The 18529-nt window shown below is 49.6% G+C and overlaps 1 protein-coding gene, 1 long non-coding RNA gene and 1 pseudogene across 2 annotated transcripts; 1 reads left to right on the plus strand and 2 right to left on the minus strand.

Annotated features, from left to right (window-relative positions):
* Positions 1-3011: 3011 nt before the first annotated feature.
* LOC127341024 (uncharacterized) lies at positions 3012-10850 on the minus strand. Its single transcript, XR_007875135.2, has 3 exons — positions 10418-10850; positions 10055-10234; positions 3012-5496 (listed from the first exon to the last, which is right to left on the minus strand). It is a non-coding gene; the product is annotated as an uncharacterized lncRNA (long non-coding RNA).
* Positions 5567-9810, plus strand: LOC139838679 (uncharacterized; annotated as a pseudogene).
* A 6641-nt stretch (positions 10851-17491) lies between the features above and the next one.
* LOC139837832 (uncharacterized) lies at positions 17492-18151 on the minus strand. Its single transcript, XM_071827127.1, has one exon. It carries the CDS (start codon positions 18149-18151, stop codon positions 17492-17494), a length of 660 nt encoding a protein of 219 aa, XP_071683228.1.
* Between the last annotated feature and the right edge of the window lie 378 nt (positions 18152-18529).

The raw sequence follows: 18529 nt of genomic DNA on the forward strand, positions 1-18529 counted from the left end.
TTCGCTTTATACAAAAGTCCTTATTTAAAGACTAAATAAGCTGCCCACGCATTTACAGGAGCCACCATGCTAGGTCATTATAAATACATTACTCCCTATGTACCGGTTTATTTGGGTATTATGTACTTGGAGAAAACATTGACTATTATTTTGGTCAACAAAAAAAAATATATCTACTAACTAGCACAATGACCGCGCTTTGCAGCGGGTTTTAAATTTTGTGTGTTTACTAATAAAACTTTCTTAGTGGCAAAAACAATATCGAATTTGAATGTATATGACACAAATCTGTGATAAATATGCCATGATAACAGCCGGCAAAAAACTTCTCTCTGTTTAGGTGTTTTCTCTAAATGGGCTCCATATAGAACGAGATGTGAAAGGCGCAAATAGGAACACCAGGAAAAATGTTAAAGAAAAAAAATCCCACCTGAATCTGAATCATCGTTTCAGCCAACAAAAACAACTTTAGTATTATTACTTAATAATGCACAACTAATAAGGATATTGATGCTCGCCAATTGATCCCATGGGACAAAATCAAAGAAATCAAGTGCTTCTCACGCCCTACCATAGAAGATCAAGAGCTTTGCTGATCTAGTTTTCACGATAACTTTCTCTCCCCCGACCTAACCCTCTCTCCCCCGAGGCGGCGGCGCCGCCAGCCGTCCCCGGGGAGTTCCCCTCCACACCTCCCTCCTTCCCTCCCCTACAGACCCCCTCCTCCGCCGCCGTCGCCGAGGACGCCGCGGGGCAAAGCCCCTGTGGTGAGGCGGCGGTGGCGGCTCGGTCCTCCGTCGGCAGAGAGCAGCGCGGCCTGCGGGAGCGTGTGGGGGCGGCGGCCTACACCCTCCTCCTCCATCGACTGAACGCAGCGGGATGGCGGTGGCCGGCAGATCTCCAGCGGCCGGCGGCGGATGTTGGCTGCGGTGTGGTCGGATCTGGGCCCGAGGTTCGGATCGCGATCCATCGCGACTGCGTCTCGTCAATGGCACGAGGAGGCTTCGCTGGGTCTTCTTCGCGGCTTGAGGACGTCCGGGTCTTCGGCCCGGGCATGGTGGTGGTGGCTGACTTCATCCACCGAAGGCAGTCGACCAGGTTGGCTGTGTTGGATTTTTGATCCCACTTTCAGCGCCGGCAGCGAGACGGGGAGGCATAGTAGCCGGTGAAAACCGAGCCGACTCCGGTCATGGCGGGCGATGGCGGCGTCTGCGCCGTTATCTTGTTGAAGGCATCGTCAAGCAACTATCGCTAACCTACTCGTTCCGGCGGCGAGATGGAGGAGCTTGGAAGCCGGCGATGGTGTCGCCGGTGGAGGGTTGGAGTGGCCAGCTCAGGATGGTCGCCGACGTGGGGGTCCGACCTGAATAAAGGCGGCGGTCCTAGGGCCTCTCTTGCGTGAAGAGGAGGACCTACCGGAGGCCTGGACTCGTGATCTGGCCAGAGTGTTGAGTTCCGGAAGGCTCCGCCGGCGAATGTAACAGTGCTTTGCCTGGAGTTTGCTGGATCGGAGGTATTCGGTCGTGCGCACCCATGCTTTTATTCCGACCGTTTGGTTCTGGAGGGAGCGGCGCGAAGCTCTTTTTCTGTGTTGACATCAAGTGACTATGGATCCATGATGAAAGTCGGAAGAAGAGAATTTCATGAAGGCCGGAGGGGAGGACTAGCTAAGGGAGGTTCAAGTCTCCGCGTTGTTGAGAGACTGGCTTGGTGTTCCGGGCTTCATAGCAGCGGTATGAAAGTGGGGGCGACAACATAGGTGAAGCGCAGAGTCCTATCTTTCAGGGTGAAAACCCAAGGTCTGGCCTTAACTGGTTGTGCCTGGCAATGGCCTTGGTGGAGGCATTGTTTTGAGAGCGGGAACTATCTTCAGGGTGAAAACCTAAGATCTTTGATCGGGCGACGATGGTGTTTGAGCACTGTTCCCTTCTTGGAGGCGTCGTTTTTTGGAGAGTCTGTAATTCAGGTGTTGTCTTGGCGGTGGATGTACTGCTGTTGTTAGGCCCGAGATACTGTAGCGGGACTTTTGTTTCTTAGTTTTCTTTTCCTTTTTTTGGCTGTGTGCATCCGTAGTGCCATTAGGGTGGTGCGTTGTTGCAGAGGCTGGGTGTAATTGATATCTTCTTGATATTAATATATTCCCTTTATCGAAAAAAAACACGAGCATACCCAGGAACTGAAGCACCAACAATGGACATCGAAATTTATCTTCAACCAGCGCAGGTCGGGTTTTATCTAGGAACTCAAGCCTTTTTTATTCCTCCACGCACGCCATGCAATGACGCAATTCATGCCCCAGATGGACTTTTGCGCTCTGCTAAATTAGCAACTCTCCAAATCCACTTCACCACGCCACATCCTGTCTGCAGCTCCTCTATATAAACAGCTTCACGGTCACGTGCGAGAACTCCACAACCTCGTCCATGGTGGTCCGAGAAACGGCCTCCCCTTTTATTTAGAGAACCGTCCCCTCAGGAGCACAGGGCAGCGTAGTGTCGCACAACAGCGGGCACCAGGGTGAATCAAGGGCGGCGCGCCGGATGGATTTTCAAGCTGACTTTCGACGCCCGCCGTCGGTCAGGACTCGGGAGTCCATGATCGGGGTTGCATACCGTGGGAGTCATGCGTGCGTTGCCAATATGTTTTCTTCGGTTTCTGTCTTTTTGCGGGAGAACGTAGATGGGATGAACACCAGCCGAACAAGATCCATCCGGTTTTTCTCGCTCTGCACTCGTGAGAAGGAGCCGGTTTTTGAAGCGATCCGATTCAAGCCAAAAAAAATTTGACGTACGAAGGATCTTTTTACGTACGACCACCACCGATTCCAATCTAATAGTTAAGAAGAAGATAACTTACGGATCGGTGGTGTTGGTAGGTAAAAAAACCGGAACAAATTTTCATACGTCAAATAAACCGATCTAATTTTAATTATTATCTTTCTTTACTATTAGACGGGAATAGGTGGTGTCCGTACGTAATAAAACCTTTTGGTACGTCAAAAAAAACCCGTGCCTATACAATCCCGCGAGCGCCCCCAGCAGGAAAAACAAAGAAAAACCGGACCGGCAACCAGCGAACCAAATGTCTCACGATGCGATCCCGCGAGCCCTACCTCTTGTGCTGTTAGCAAAGTGGTACTATTCAAAACGATCAGGGTATGTGGGCCAAAATCTAAATTGGAAGGCCCATAATATATAGCTGACCGTGTCCACCATAAAAAGCTCTTACCGTGTCCTGATCGAACACAGCTGACCAAGTTCGACCAGGAGCACATCGTTCTCCAGGTTCTCCTATATAAACATACAGAATAAGCCACACAAGGAGTTCTGCGATAAGCACCACCACAAGTTCTGACTACTCGACACAATTTCCCCCTGTGTGCTCAAAATCGATTTCACCCTCCGTCCTCGAAATTGCTGTTCACCGGAAGTCAACCTGTCAAACCACCCATCCTCCACGCTTGCTACCAATTTGCCAGACATCTGTCAAAAGGTAACAATACTGTGACATATGTTCAAACCATATATATGAAATCTACTGTCACATATGTTCAGTACATATAATTGGTGCCCCTGATCCCTGTAGCCTGTACGACTAATTTGATGATGAAATAAACCAGAAAAATTCATACCATCAAGGAGCAAACTACTTTGCTCAATCCTGTCATTTGAATATCAGACTGTGCCAATGTAATATGTAGAAAACAATAAAATCCTGCAAAGAATTCTTTGGTATTAAATAGTCGGGGGGTTATGCCCTCTCCACCGTGCACCAAATAGCAAGTAGATGAGATGTACTACTTTTCAAGTTTCGATGTAGGTTGAATATGAACTGAGATGAAATTCGAATAGGATATAGGTTGAATATGAACTGAGATGAAAATTCCAATAGTGTACTGATCAGATCTTAAACCATGACAAGCATTACAGAATGCCAAGAAAAGTTTAGGAGTGTGCTTACTTAGGTTTACCCTGTCAAGTTCTATGATCCTGGATAGCAACTGCCATAGATTTACTGCAACAAGAGATAGTACATGCTCTAATTAGCTTCACAAAATACTTACTATACAAATTTCATGCAGGCAAGCCATTTTGGCTGCAATCTAAAATCATGGATGCAAAGGAGCAAAGACGGAAAAAAGATAGAGAGCAGCATGCACGTATGACAGATGAAGAAAAGCAGGAAAAACTGAAAAAAATCGCCGTGAAGCCTATCAGCAAAACAAAACAAAATAAAGAGGCCAACAAGCGCAACATGACAAGCAAAGAATCAATTGCGATGGTCAACCCGGCATATATCGCAACACAGCAGGAAGGTGGTACATCTACCTTAAAATGTGAGACAAAGAAATCATGTGACGCCGGGAGAACGACAAACATTGCTACATCGTCGAAGCGAAGAGTTCTCGGCAAAACAGAGGAAAACTAGATCAGTATCATCACAACAAGACACTGCCGTGATAAATAGCCACAACGCTAGCATAGAACCCTTACAACAACCACAAGTTATGATTAACGGTAATATTTTAAATTTCATACAATACATATACATTCAAAAAACATGTGTCTATTTATAAAACTAACAAACTTTCATGGAAAGGCATATACTACCCATTGTGTCCACCCAGCAAAGACAAAGATGCCCCAGAAAACCATTCAGCAGTGATGATGAGCATGCCGAAGCTATCGATCTCATAATAACCATGATGAAAAGGAGCAACGGTGACATACAAACTCCAAAGCAGCCAGAAGTCATGATTAAAAGTAATTCTCTATTTTTTTACAATACTCGTACATTTGCAAAAACAATGTACAGTATGAACAACTAACCATCAACCAATTAAAAATATTTCAGAGTTTATAAATCAAGCAAGACGTGATGATGATAGAGCTCGTCGAAATAGTTTGACAAATGATAAAAGGAAGAATATTAATGCACATAGAAGAGCACTCGAGCAAAACAAGTCGGTCGATGAGAGGAACATACAGAAAAGGGCTAGCAGGCAAAATAAATCCAAAGAAGAACAGCAGGAGTTGAATGCAAGACGGCGCATATCTAGTCAAAACAAAACTGGAGAGGAGAGGGTAGCATTGCTAGCTCAGCGCAGAGCAACTGCTGAAGCTAGAAGGAACACCCCATGCACTGAATCAATCGCGATGCCGTGCCCAACTGCAGCAATTTTGCCTACAATAAACATGCATGTGAGCACATACAAATTACCTGCCAGAGAGGAAAATAATTCAGCTCCCGCTTCCCCTTCAACGAACACGCCGGCGTATACCATTGGGACCGAGGGTAACATACCCATCTTTAATACATTTATTAGTTACATCTTGGCACATTAAAGCGCCATACTTACTGAATCCATAATGTTGTAGGAGACATGGAGAGCTTCCGAAGCAGTATCATGGACGAAGATGCCATCTCTGTTGACCTCATGGACGAGCAGTGCTATACCCGTGAAGGTATTTATGCCAAACTTTCTATCAGCTCTCTCTGTTATACGAGTTAAGATGAACATATTGTTATGAAATTCTATGCATATCTAGGTTACGACGCTGATGACATGGACATTGATACACCGACACACTCATCCGGCGCAGAATCTATCGATCCTTTTGACTTTGTGTACTCGAACCTCCTAAACAGCACACACATCCTAAAGCAAGAACCGAACTGCGAACACTGCCATGCCAAGAAGTTTGAGCGCGAGATCGATGGTTTCTGTTGTCGAAACGGAAATATAAAGCTGGCTGAACCAGAGCCTATCCCGGAGCTAATGAAGTTATGGTCTAGCGCGGATGCGGACTCTCGACATTTTCGGGAGAGCATACGATTCTTCAACGGCCACTTCTCATTCACAACTCTTGGCGTCAGCCTAGACAACGACTGCACGAACATGAGATCGGGGTGTACACATTCCGAGCTCAAGGAAAGTTGTACCACAACATGCATTCATTCGGGCTAAACTCTCGCCCGGAACATCTACAACTCTACTTCTACGACGACGATCCAAGTCTGGTCCATCGCAAGGATGCCACCAAAGACCTGGACCAAGAGGTCATGCGGAAGGTAGTGGACATACTAAAAGGAAACCCCTACTCTGAGAAGTTCAGGAGTTTGGGCGCCCACAAGGACAACCTCCAGGACTACCGTATAGAACTGAATACCGACAAGAAGCTAGACAACGGAGATACAATTTACCGGTGTCGTCCGAGGTGGCTACGATCTGGGTCGAGGGAAGCGACCTGGCAAATAGATTCAAGCGCAGCATTACCCTATACGGAAATAACAACGAGAGGCATAGTATACAGGCCACCCAAGGATGCTATGACCCGCTCTCGTACCCCCTCTTCTTCCCCAAGGGGGATCTCGGCTGGCATCCAAATCTCCCTAAACATGATACGCCTTGGCACGTTGCGCAACTATCAAGAGAGAACCGCGGGGATGAAGGTTCGGTTGTTCAACATAGTTCTGCATTTTTTGACTATCCTTTTTGTACTTCACCTAACCTTCTTTTAATTTTCATTCACGAAAATGGAGGTGCCAATATATGCGTCTCCGTAAGGGACTACTACTGTTACCAACTACATACGCGTCCGGCTATATTCAACCCTATACTACATGGAGGGCGTCTCTTCCAACAGTTTGCGGTCGACATGTACATAAAGATTGAGGGTTGTAGGTTGAGTTGGTTCAGGGAGCACCAGCCAGAGATACGTGCCGATCTATATAAAGGCATTGTGGATAGCATCATGACTGAAGAGACTCGCCCAAGCGCTATTGGGACAAGGACTGTTCTCCCGTCGAAGTTCCAAGGGTGCTTCCGAGACATGAAGCGCAGACATGTGGACGCCATGGCGTTGGTGCAGACGTACGGCAAGCCTGACATCCGATGACCTGTAACCCAAATTGGCAGGAGATACAGGATGCGCTGCTTCCGGGACAAACCCCACATGTCCGAGTGTTTAGGTCCAAGCTAGAGACGATGAAAGAGATGCTGACCAAGAAGCATATCCTAGGCATTGTGAAGGCCTACGTCTATGTGGTTGAGTTCCAGAAGAGGGGCCTCTCACACGCCCATTTTTCTGTTGATCATGGATTCAAAATATAAGCTCATTGTGCCAGAGCAGTAGGACCGCGTCATATCCGCCAAGCTCCCGGACAAGAATAAGTACCCGGAGCTATACGCCATAGTCATGAAACATATGATGCACGGCCCATGTGGTGTCCTCAAGCCAAACAACGTGTGCATGCAAGATGGGTCGTGCAAGTGTAGGTACCCGCGGGCGTTCAACAAGACCACCGTACAAGGGAAAGACTCATACCCCATTTATTGGAGATGGAAGGACGACTATTGTGCGAAGGTCCAAGGCCAGATGCTAGACAATAGATGGGTTGTGCCTTACAACCCGTACCTCTTGCGGATGTTTGACTACCACATCAACGTGGAGGTGTGCTCCAGCATAAAGGCCGCCAAGTACCTATATAAGTACGTATATAAGGGCCACGATCAAACTTCATTCAATATCGAGATGCTCGATGCTGATGGTAACATAGACGAGATCAAGAGATTCGTTGATGCAAGGTGGGTTACTCCACCAGAGGCCATGTGGAGTATATTCGGCTTCAAGCTATGTGAGAACCACCCGTCGGTCCTACCGTTGCCGCTTCATCTCGAAAATATGCAAATGGTCACATTCAAAGCGGGAGACAACCTAAACGACGTCGCCGCCCGAGAGAACCCATCCATGCTGACGGAGTATTTCGTGGCTAACGAGAAGCACGCGTGGGCTCGGGATATTCTTTACAAAGATTTTCCGAGAAGTTTCACATGGCAAACAACAAAGTACTGGAAGAAAAGGGACAAGGGCCAACAAGTAGGCCGAATCGTATCACCCCATCCTGCCAAGGGAGCGAGATACTTCCTAAGGGTGCTTCTAAATCACATACCAGGCTCAAAGTCCTTCGAAGATCTCAAAACAGTGAACGGTGTGATATGTGATAGCTTTCGTGAAGCCTCCGAGAGGAGGGGTCTCATCGCGCTCGACGAGTGTCTTACCGAGTCAGAGGAGTTCTCCATGCCAGCCTCACTCAGGAGGCTCTTCGCAACAATCTTGGTATTCTGCGAGCCTGGAGATGTGCGCGGCCTTTGGGATAGGCACCTTGAGGCGATGTCTGACGACTGTCGGCATAAACATACATGCCCAAAAGCAATGGAGCAGAAGGTGTTGCTTGATATCAGGGGCATGCTGCAGTCCATGGGCAAAGACATAAAATCGTTCCCTCTACCAGACATCGACGAGACCTATGACAACACAGATGGAGAGGCCAGGGAGGTCATCGAGGAAACCAATATCCAATTAGACAAGGTAGATGCTTCTCTAGCGACCTTACTAAACCACGAGCCGACGAAATACTACCGATAGTTGATGGCGGAAATGGGGGCGTATTCTTCGTGGATGGCCCAGGAGGCACAGGGAAGACCTACCTTTACAGGGCACTGCTCGCTAGGGTTCGAGGAGAGAGAAAGATCGCGTTGGCCACAGCGACGTCAGGCAGAGTTGCCGCTTCAATCATGCCAGGAGGCAGGACAGCCCACTCGAGGTTCAAGATCCCACTAAACTTTGAAGAAGGAAAATCATGCAGCTTCACTAAGCAGAGTGGGACAGCCAAGCTCCTGAGAATGGCTTCGCTCATTCTATGGGACGAGGCAACCATGACAAAACGGCAGGCAATTGAGGCGTTAGACATAAGCATGCGAGACATCATGGAACGCCCACACTGACCTTTTGGGGGCAAGACTGTCGTGTTCAGTGGGGACTTCAGGAAGGTGCTTCCGGTAGTGAGGAAAGGGTCACGAGGTCAGATAATAGACGCAAGTCTGTGGAGCTCGAAACTCTGGAAGAGCATAAAGGTCGTCAAGAACATGAGGGCGCAAAACGACCGATGGTTCGCGGATTACCTCCTGAGGGTGGGTAACGGCACCGAGGAAACCGATGAGGATGGAAACACCCGGCTTACCGAAGATATATGTGTGTCGTCTACAGGCAATGACGCAACTGATATAAATAATTTGATCGACCACGTGTTTCCTGCCCTAGACCACAACATGGAAAATCCGCATTACATGACTTCTAGAGCAATTCTCTCCACAAGGAACGATAGTGTCGATGGAATAAACATGCACATGATTGAGCGTTTTCATGGCGAGGAGACGATCTACTATAGCTTTGATACGTGGAGGACGATCCACACGGCTACTATCCTCAAGAGTTCCTGAATGACCTAACTCCTAATGGGCTTCCCCCGCACGCGCTTAAACTGAAGATAAATTGCCCAGTTATATTGTTGAGGAATATCGACCCAGCTAACGGGCTATGTAATGGCACGAGGCTTGTGGTCTGTGGGTTCCAGAGTAACGCCATCGACGCAGAGATCGTTGTGGGACAGCACGCATGGGAGAGGGTGTTTCTTCCTCGGATACCTCTATGCCCATACGACGACGACATGTTCCCATTTAGATTCAAGAGGAAGCAGTTCCCGATCAGGCTCAGTTTTGCCATGACGATAAACAAGGAGCAAGGGCAGACCATCCCGACTGTGGGCGTTTACCTACCAGAGTCGGTATTCTCTCATGGCCAGTTGTATGTTGCGTTGTCCAGAGCCACCGCTAAAAGTAACATCAAGATCCTCGCCATCAAGGACAATGGAAAGGACAAGACAAATAATTCAAAGAAAATAAAAAGAACCGAGTCCTTAGTAATGACCACACTGAACATAGTCTACAAGGAAGTTCTTAGCACTTGAACTCGCTGGACCAGATTTGAGCAGATTTGAAGTTATAATGGTTGTAAAAGTATTTGATATATGAGCATTTTAAAGTGTTGCTAAATACTATAATATTTTTGTTGTCATGCCACAGCTCCTTATCCCGCAACATTTTTGTTCTTAGTGTTAATTTACTTATGTTAAAAATGTCTCAGAAAATTATTTATCTAAAGAATAAATATGATAAGTCAAAACAGGGAAAAATAGCAGATATAAAACATACCTTGTTGTCATTAAGCAGGTGTTCTACTCCAAAATCAAAACCATGTTCTTGGTACAAGAAGAGTAAGCAAGTGTTGTTCAAGACTGCCTAAGTTGTGTCAGACTTCAGAACTTCAGATGCAACGGTTGAATTTAGTTTCAAACCTTTAACCTTAGTTGAAAAAATATCCATTAGAGTGTCCTGGACAACAAACAAAAGTGTTTTGTTCAATCATATGGATAACATGCGTGGACATTAAATTGTACCGATGCAATTTTAACTACAAAAGCATCATACAATTCAAGTTGTACAGTACCAAAGTTCGTAAATCAAGCTATATAGACAAACACTACAAGAATTGAAGGAGCAAAATTCTTGACTCACAGTATCCCAGACCAGTCGCATGCTTTTCCCCTTCCAAAACCTGCTCCTTCCCCGCCTGGTACAACGAATCGGACAAACAGATGGCCGCAGTGAAGAGGATGGCAACGCGCTGCAGGGCCGGTGCTGGTGGCCGGAGCCGGGAGAGGAGCGCAGCTGCTCTGCCTCATGGATATTGGAGCGGGATCGACCGGAGGCGGCCGTCGGAGCGCACTGCATGGTGACGTCGAGGTCTGCAGTGAGTTGTCGGAGGATTCGCCGGAGTGGTCGATAAAGGAGGCTAAAGAGGAAGGGGACGTGGAAGAGCACCAAGCCAAGATTGAGCATGGGCACCGCAGTCGAAGCTGGAGCGGCCGTAGATCTTGAGCAGAAAAGGAGAGGAAATGGGAATGTGCGTGGGTGAAGGGAAGGGAAGACGAAGGCCTTTTTTGGCCAATTCAGTGTTGACCGAATAAGTGTTTTACGATTTCTTTACTATTAAATTAAAGGGAAACGCTTGTCTTCCCCCGGGGGAATACTCTTCCGTTCCTCCGCACGCACAGCGCGACGCGTGTCCCTGTGGGCCCCAACCTTATCTCTTCCTCGCCGTTCTCCTTTTTCCTCTTTCTCTGCACCACACAACAGCATCGGGCAGCTCCGTGCCGGACACCGCCCAGCTCTCATGCCCGGCGACCCCCTATGGCGCCTCGCTCCGTCCCCACGCGACCTGCTCCGCCGCTGGCGAGCCTCCAATTCCAGTCTTCATTCACCTCCGGACATGGCCGAACGTGCTCTGCTCGCCTAGCTCCGGCAGCCGGCGTCGGGAACCTCTGCAGCGCCTCCCTCTCAACCTCCATATCTGCTTGCGTAGCTCCGACCGACGAGCTCATGGACGGCCTATGCGCCGCTGCCGGGTTCATGGCTGGCCTCCGCGTTGCCGCGCGTTGTTGATGTTCCCGTCAATGCTCCGGGCCTCCATAGCCCGCCTTTCTCTGTTCGGAGCTCGCCCGGGCTCGCACCGCGCTCGACCCTGGGCTTCCTGCAGCCTACGAGGCGTCGCTCTGACCTCTCCTGTCGTTTCTCCAACTTCCATGGCCAGCGCCCTCGCCATGGAGCTAGCATCTTGAGGCGGCCATGGCTTCGGAGAGCACCAAACGGGTGCTAGCCAACTCGCTGCTACACACGGCCGGCCGCGCCGCTACACAAGTTCTTCGGCGCTGCTACACACGGCCCGGTCGCGCCGCTACAATTGGTATAATATTGTAGCTCCGATGTTTCTGGCAAACTTCTCCGGCGAAGTCAGATTTGCTACTTTTGTTCTATATATCGTTGCTACAATTGATCTGTATTTCTTCTATAAGTTCTCCGGCGAGGTGTCCGGTGAGGTCGGTTTTGCTACAATAGCAAAAAACAAGCTGCTACAATTTTTATGTTTTTTTGCTACTTTAGCATATATTTTTTGCTACCATGTCTCCGGTGAGGTTTCCGGCGATGACTCCGGCGAGTTCCTGGGTGACATCTCCGGCGAGTTTTTTTGCAAGGTCTCCGATGTGATCGGTTTTGCTACAATACCATAATTGTTTTGCTACAATAGTACAACATGTTTGCTACATCGTCTCCGGCGAGGTCTCCGGCGAGTCTCCAATGAGATCTGTGTGTATTTTGGGTGAACCGTGTTTTGCTACAATTGGGTCGATTTTGCTACAAACGAACCGTTTTTTGCTACTTTGGTACATTATGGTAGCAAAAGTGGGATTAAGGTATATTGTGACACGTGTCACAATCTGGACGGTCTAATCGAGCTCATCCAACGGCTGTCCACCCGGGGGATTAGAAATCTAATCCCCTGGGGGACGCTCAGCAGTCCCCTAAATTAAATTGCAGTTGGGGATGGTGTGCACTTTGACATCAAATATTTGTACCGAGGTGCAGACCGTTTCGTCCTGGGCTCCCGCGAGTCCCAGGGCGAAACCCTAGTCCGCCGCCGCCAGCCCCGTCCTCCTCTCCCCGCCTCGCCGCCGCCAGGAGGCGCCACCGGGCGAAGCTCGGTCGGCGTCGGCGGCGGGCGCCTCTCTCCTCGGTGATGGCGGCGCGGCGCATCGGTGAGGAGGCGCGGCGCCGGGTGGGGCGTGGCGGCGTGGCTCGACGGCGCGCGGCGGCTCACAGATGTGCGTGCTCGGGCGGCGGCGGCTTCCGCGAAGCACGCCACGGCGGGCGGCGCGAGCTCGGCCGATGCGGTCGATGGAGGCGGGCGGCGTGGCGCGAGGGTGGCGTCCACGACACCGGCGGCCGGGCGGCGGCGCTACGACCGTGAGTGGAGCCGGACGGTTAGCGCCGGGGCGGCCGCCGCGCGCGGCGGGGCAGGGCCCCGGGCCGGCCGAGCCCACCAAGTCCCCGGATCTAGTGCCACAGCAGCCATGGGGCTGCGGGTGCTGCTGCGGCCACTTCCAGTCCGTGGTGGTGCTGGCCGGCCGACGAGCGCTCATGGAGGCGGATCCCCGGCTATGTGGTCCTCCGGGCTCCCTCGGATCTGCAGCGGGCGGAGTTTGGACGCCGGGGCGGCGGCCCTGGACGGTGGGTGGCGACGTCGACCGGAAGGCGGGTGGCGTTCGCGGGTGCTGGCCGATCTCCTTGGCCGTGTGGACGGTGAGGAGTCGGTGGGTGGCTGGGTGCGGCGTGGTCGTGCTCCGGCGCGTTCTTCGTCTGTTCGTTGGCGTCTCCACTTTCCGGTCTCTCTGCGCCAGATACGGCATGGTTGGTCCTCGGACTGCCCATTCTGCGTCCGTGCGAGTTTGGTGGGGAGCTGCCGGGGGAAACTCTTGGCTGGCTCGGTGCCAGCCACATCGGCAGCGACGATTCTATCGCCGTTCTCCTTCTTGAAGGGCTGGTGAGGTAACCCTCCCCTATTCCTCTTCTTCCCGGGTGAAAACTCAGGCTACGGCCGGGCGACGATGGCGCAATGCGTCGTTCTCCTCCTTGGAGGCGCCGCTTTGGGTTGAGGGGACAGAGGGCTTATTAAACAAGAATCTGATCAGGTATATTGGGAATACTCAGATACTTTCCGAGGCTATCATCGCATGTATATATAGAAGGAGGATAGGTGGAGATTACACAGGATTACAGGTCGTATGATATACAGACTCACGCACGCCTATTACGGTTCAAACTCTGTTTGAACTCTATCTCTAATACCCTCCCTTAATCACAACTTCGACAAGTTGAGATTATCCTTGAAAGCTTCAAACGCTCTGTAAGGCAACGGTTTAGTGAAATCATCAGCAATCTGATCTTTAGAGGAAATGAATCGAATCTCCAGCTGCTTCCTCAACACTCGTTCTCTGACAAAATGAAAATCTATCTCAATATGTTTAGCTCTGGCATGAAACACTGGATTAGCTGACAAATAAGTAGCTCCCAAATTGTCACACCATATACACGGTGTTTGCACCTGTCTAACACCCAACTCTGCAAGCAAAGACTGAACCCACATTACTTCAGCTGTTGCATTTGCTACAGACTTATACTCAGCTTCAGTACTTGACCTGGACACCGTCTCTTGCTTCTTAGCACTCCAGGAAATCAAATTTGGTCCAAAGAATACAGCAAATCCTCCTGTGGACCGGCGATCATCAACACAGCCTGCCCAGTCAGCATTAGAAAAGGCACTGACAAGCATAGAACTGGATCGCACAAATGTGAGACCAACAGACACGGTGTGCTTGACATATCTTAAGATTCGTTTAGCAGCAACCCAATGAACAGTGCTGGGAGCATGCAAATACTGGCAGACCTTGTTAACTGCAAAAGATATATCTGGGCGTGTAAGGGTAAGATATTGTAGAGCACCAACCAAGCTTCTGTACTTGCTACTGTCATCCGGTCCCAAAGGATCACCTTGCTGTGCTGAAATTTTCTCAGATGAAGACAAAGGTGTAGGCACACCTGTGCAATTGGACATACCAACACGAGCCAGAATATCATGAGCATACTTGGCTTGACTGAGAACTATACCATTGTGTACCTTCTGAACTTCAACACCCAAGAAGAAATTTAGATCACCAAGATCCTTTAATGCAAACTCTTGACTTAAGTCTCTTAAGAGAGCATCAGTTGCAGCTTGAGAAGAACTAGCAACAATAATGTCATCCACATAGATAAGCATATAGATGGTAACATGCAATTTGCGATAGATAAACAGAGAAGTGTCAGACTTGGAAGCAAAGAAACCAAGAGCAAGCAATTTAGAGCTTAACCGAGAATACCACGCTCGAGGTGCCTGTTTGAGTCCATAAAGAGCTTTGTCCAACTTGCACAAGAAGTGGGGAGAACTCTTGTTTTCATACCCAGGAGGTTGTCTCATGTAGACTTCCTCTTCCAGAACGCCATGGAGAAACGCGTTCTTGACATCAAGCTGTCGCAAGCTCCATCCCTTGGAAACAGCCAAAGCCAAAACAAGACGTACAGTAGCGATTTTAACAACAGGACTAAAAGTATCTTCATAGTCAATTCCATATCGCTGTTTGAAACCTTTAGCAACAAGCCTAGCCTTGTATCTGTCAATAGAGCCATCGGACTTGCGCTTAATCTTATACACCCATCGGCAGTCAATAACATTTTTACCTTCCCTTGGTGGCACCAATTTCCAGGTTTTATTATTCATGAGAGCATCAAATTCATCATCCATGGCTCCTCTCCAATTCGGATCATCAAGAGCAGATTGCAAATTGGCAGGTTCACCTGCTGTACATGTCAATAACCAGCGGACAGTACCATCTTTATATTCGCGAGGCTTCACAATCCCTTTAGACGCGTGAGTATTTGGACGCGGAGGCGGTGAAGTTACAGACTGAGACACACGGACAGAAGGCACAGAAGATCCAGCCGAACTGGAGGAGCTGCCTCCGCTTGCAGGCGAGTCTGCAGCCTCTGATGCTGTCGGAGCAGAGGTATCTGCGGCGGGATTTGCTGTGCCGCGTGCATCTGATGAGGTGGCTGAAGGAGAGGAGGCGCGGGCCGCAGAAGATCCAGGAGGCGAGCCATGTGCTGGTGAGGCGGGACCGCGCGACGGGGCAGTCGAGGCAGACCCTGGCGCATCTGACGGAGAAGCTGGCGCGGATCGGCGCGATCCCGATACACGCTGCCCTGATCCCGAAGTGGATTCGCTCAGAAAATCTGTCTGGGATCCAGCGCCACTGTTGGTTTCACCTGAAAACTGTGAAGGATCATAAGAACTGCTCGGTGCACCGTTTTGACCCAAATTTTCACCAGGTGCTGTGTTTCGGCGAGCTGTATCCTGCAGGGTATAAGGAATAGGGCTAACTGATGGGTTAGTAGCATGAGTATTTTCCATAGTAATATCATCAATAGTGTCGTTCCCCTGCTCAAAACTATGAAGGGAAGGATCAAGTAGGAGAATTTGATTGCGAAGAAGGGCACCAGCATTGGGATGCAAGGATTTAAAAGGGAACACGGCCTCATCAAAAACAACATCACGTGATATGTAGACTCGTCCAGTAGATACTTCTAAGCATTTGACTCCTTTGTGACGTGGACTATATCCTAGAAAGACACATTGTGTAGAGCGAAAAGCAAGTTTGCGCTTATTATAGGGACGAAGATTAGGCCAACAGGCACAACCAAAGACACGAAGAGAGGAGTAATTGGGATGAGTGCCAAGGAGACGATGAACAGGAGTGTCATTGTTAATAACACGACTGGGTAGCATATTGATAAGATATGTGGCTGTAAGAAAGGCTTCATCCCAAAATTTTAATGGCATACCAGCATGAGCAAGAAGAGACAAGCCTACTTCAACAATGTGGCGATGTTTTCGCTCGGCAGCACCATTCTGCTGATGAGCATGTGGACAGGAAACATGGTGAGAGATACCCTGTGTCTGAAAAAGTGAATTGAGTTTAACATATTCTCCCCCCAGTCAGATTGTACTGCAAGGATCTTTCTATTAAATTTGCGTTCGACAAGAGTTTGGAAATTGACGAAAGCAGCTAAAACATCAGATTTGCGCTTAAGAAGATAGATCCACGTAAACTTGCTATAATCATCAATAAAGCTTACATAATAATCATGACGACCGACAGAAGTAGGAGCAGGACCCCATACATCAGAAAAGACTAATTGTAGGGGGGCTATAGACACACTAGTAGATATAGGATAGGGTAACTGATGACTCTTAGCCTGTTGGCATGAGTCACAAACTGGCACAATACTGGTATCTCGAACACAGGAAAGCTTATGCTTGCTTATTATTTGTCTAACAATAACTGAAGAAGGGTGACCTAGACGACTATGCCAATGGGAGAGGTTGAGTTTGATGGCTCCAAAAGCATGCTTCATGGACCCTGAGGACGCCAAGGATGATATAAGAGGATAGAGGCCACCAACACACCGTCCTCTATGAATGATTCTCCGGGTGACCTGATCCTTGATCAAAAAGAAGAAGGGGTGAAATTCGATAAAGACACCATTATCATATGTGAAGCGGTGGACAGAAAGAAGATTTTTGGATGCATGAGGAACATGTAGGACATTACGAAGATGAAAATTTCGAGTAGGGTTACGAACTATTGAGTGACCTATATGGGAAATATTCATACCTTGCCCATTGGCAGTGTTGACCCTGTCGAAGCCCTTGTAGGTATCTCGGAAGGTCAAGTTGTTGAGTTCACTTGTGATATGATGAGTGGCACCCGAATCCTGGTACCAATTTGTGTCAACACCGTATGCGGCATGAGTCTCCTTCTCGCCATAGTCATCATCCTCGGAGTAGCGGGACCAACAGTCTTTAGCTGGATGTCCCTCCTTGTTGCAGATTTGGCAGGTAACATCAACCCAGGGTGTGGTACGACGACGTCCTCGTCCACGGCCGCGTCCCCCTCCTGGAGGACCACGACCTCCGCCTCGGCCAGAAGAATTGTACTGGCGGTCATCGCGCCGATAGTCACGGCGATCGTCACGGCGGTCGACACGGTCGCCGCGGTCACCGCGGTCACCACCACGGGAGCGGTTGAAGTTGGAGTTGCCAGAGCGAGGGCGCCACTGCCGGCTGGCAGCATTGGCAGATGTCTCGAAATCTGGTTGCTATGGCCCATTGAGCATGAGTTGACGCTGGTCGTAGGCGTGGAGGTGGGAGAAAAGCAGGCTCAGCGAGATGGGCGTCGTGGCCACGCCGAGAGCGGCCACCAGAGCATTGTAGTCGGATCCAAGACCGGCCAGAATATACGAGACAAGCTGGCGATCAGTGAGAGGATGGCCAGCAGCAATCAATTCAACCGCAAATCCCTGCATCTTCGACAGGAACTCGGAGGTCGTCATCTGCAATTTCTTCGTATTGGCGAGAGAGACCAGAAGGTTGTTGATCTTGGCCTCGCTCTGGGCAGCGAACATCTCTTCGATCGCCTTCCAGACACCGGCAGCGTTGTCGATCCGGTGGACATGCGGGAGAATCTCGCGCGAGAGAGATTGAAGGAGATACGACAGGACGATCTGATCACGGGACAGCCAGGACGCATACGCCGGATTAGGTCCCATCTTGGCCTCTGTATCGGCAGTTTTGTCGGCGGGGGCAATCTCGATCTGCTCTGGCGGAGCAGCATCGGTGCCATTGAGGAGGCCGACGAGTTGGGCGCCCCGGATTGCAGGTAAAACCTGGGAGCGCCATAGTGGATGGTTGTCGCGGGTAAGCAGCTCGCGGGGAGGCAGGCCGAGATTGATCGGCGGGGTGTAGGAGGAAGACGCCATGGCAGCTGAGATGCGTCGAGCAGGAACAGCAGCGGCGGCGTCGTCGAGAGCTTGCGATCGAGGCTAACGGCGGAAGAGCCGGCCTGATACCATATTAAACAAGAATCTGATCAGGTATATTGGGAATACTCGGATACTTTCCGAGGCTATCATCGCATGTATATATAGAAGGAGGATAGGTGGAGATTACACAGGATTACAGGTCGTATGATATACAGACTCACGCACGCCTATTACGGTTCAAACTCTGTTTGAACTCTATCTCTAATAGGGCTATCGGTGTGGTGAGGCCTATGACGGCAGTCAGCAAGTTCAAGGCTTTTTTGGGCGCTCAACCTCCTCTATGTTCTGTGTTGGCCGATGAGATGGGAAGGGTCC

The sequence above is a fragment of the Lolium perenne genome, chromosome 3, assembly GCF_019359855.2.
Source record: "Lolium perenne isolate Kyuss_39 chromosome 3, Kyuss_2.0, whole genome shotgun sequence".
Classification (NCBI taxonomy): Eukaryota; Viridiplantae; Streptophyta; class Magnoliopsida; order Poales; family Poaceae; genus Lolium; species Lolium perenne.

Bases quoted from the DNA above. Each gene is read 5' to 3' on its own strand.
- LOC139837832 (XM_071827127.1), bottom strand. From the start codon at position 18,151: ATGGCGTCTTCCTCCTACACCCCGCCGATCAATCTCGGCCTGCCTCCC.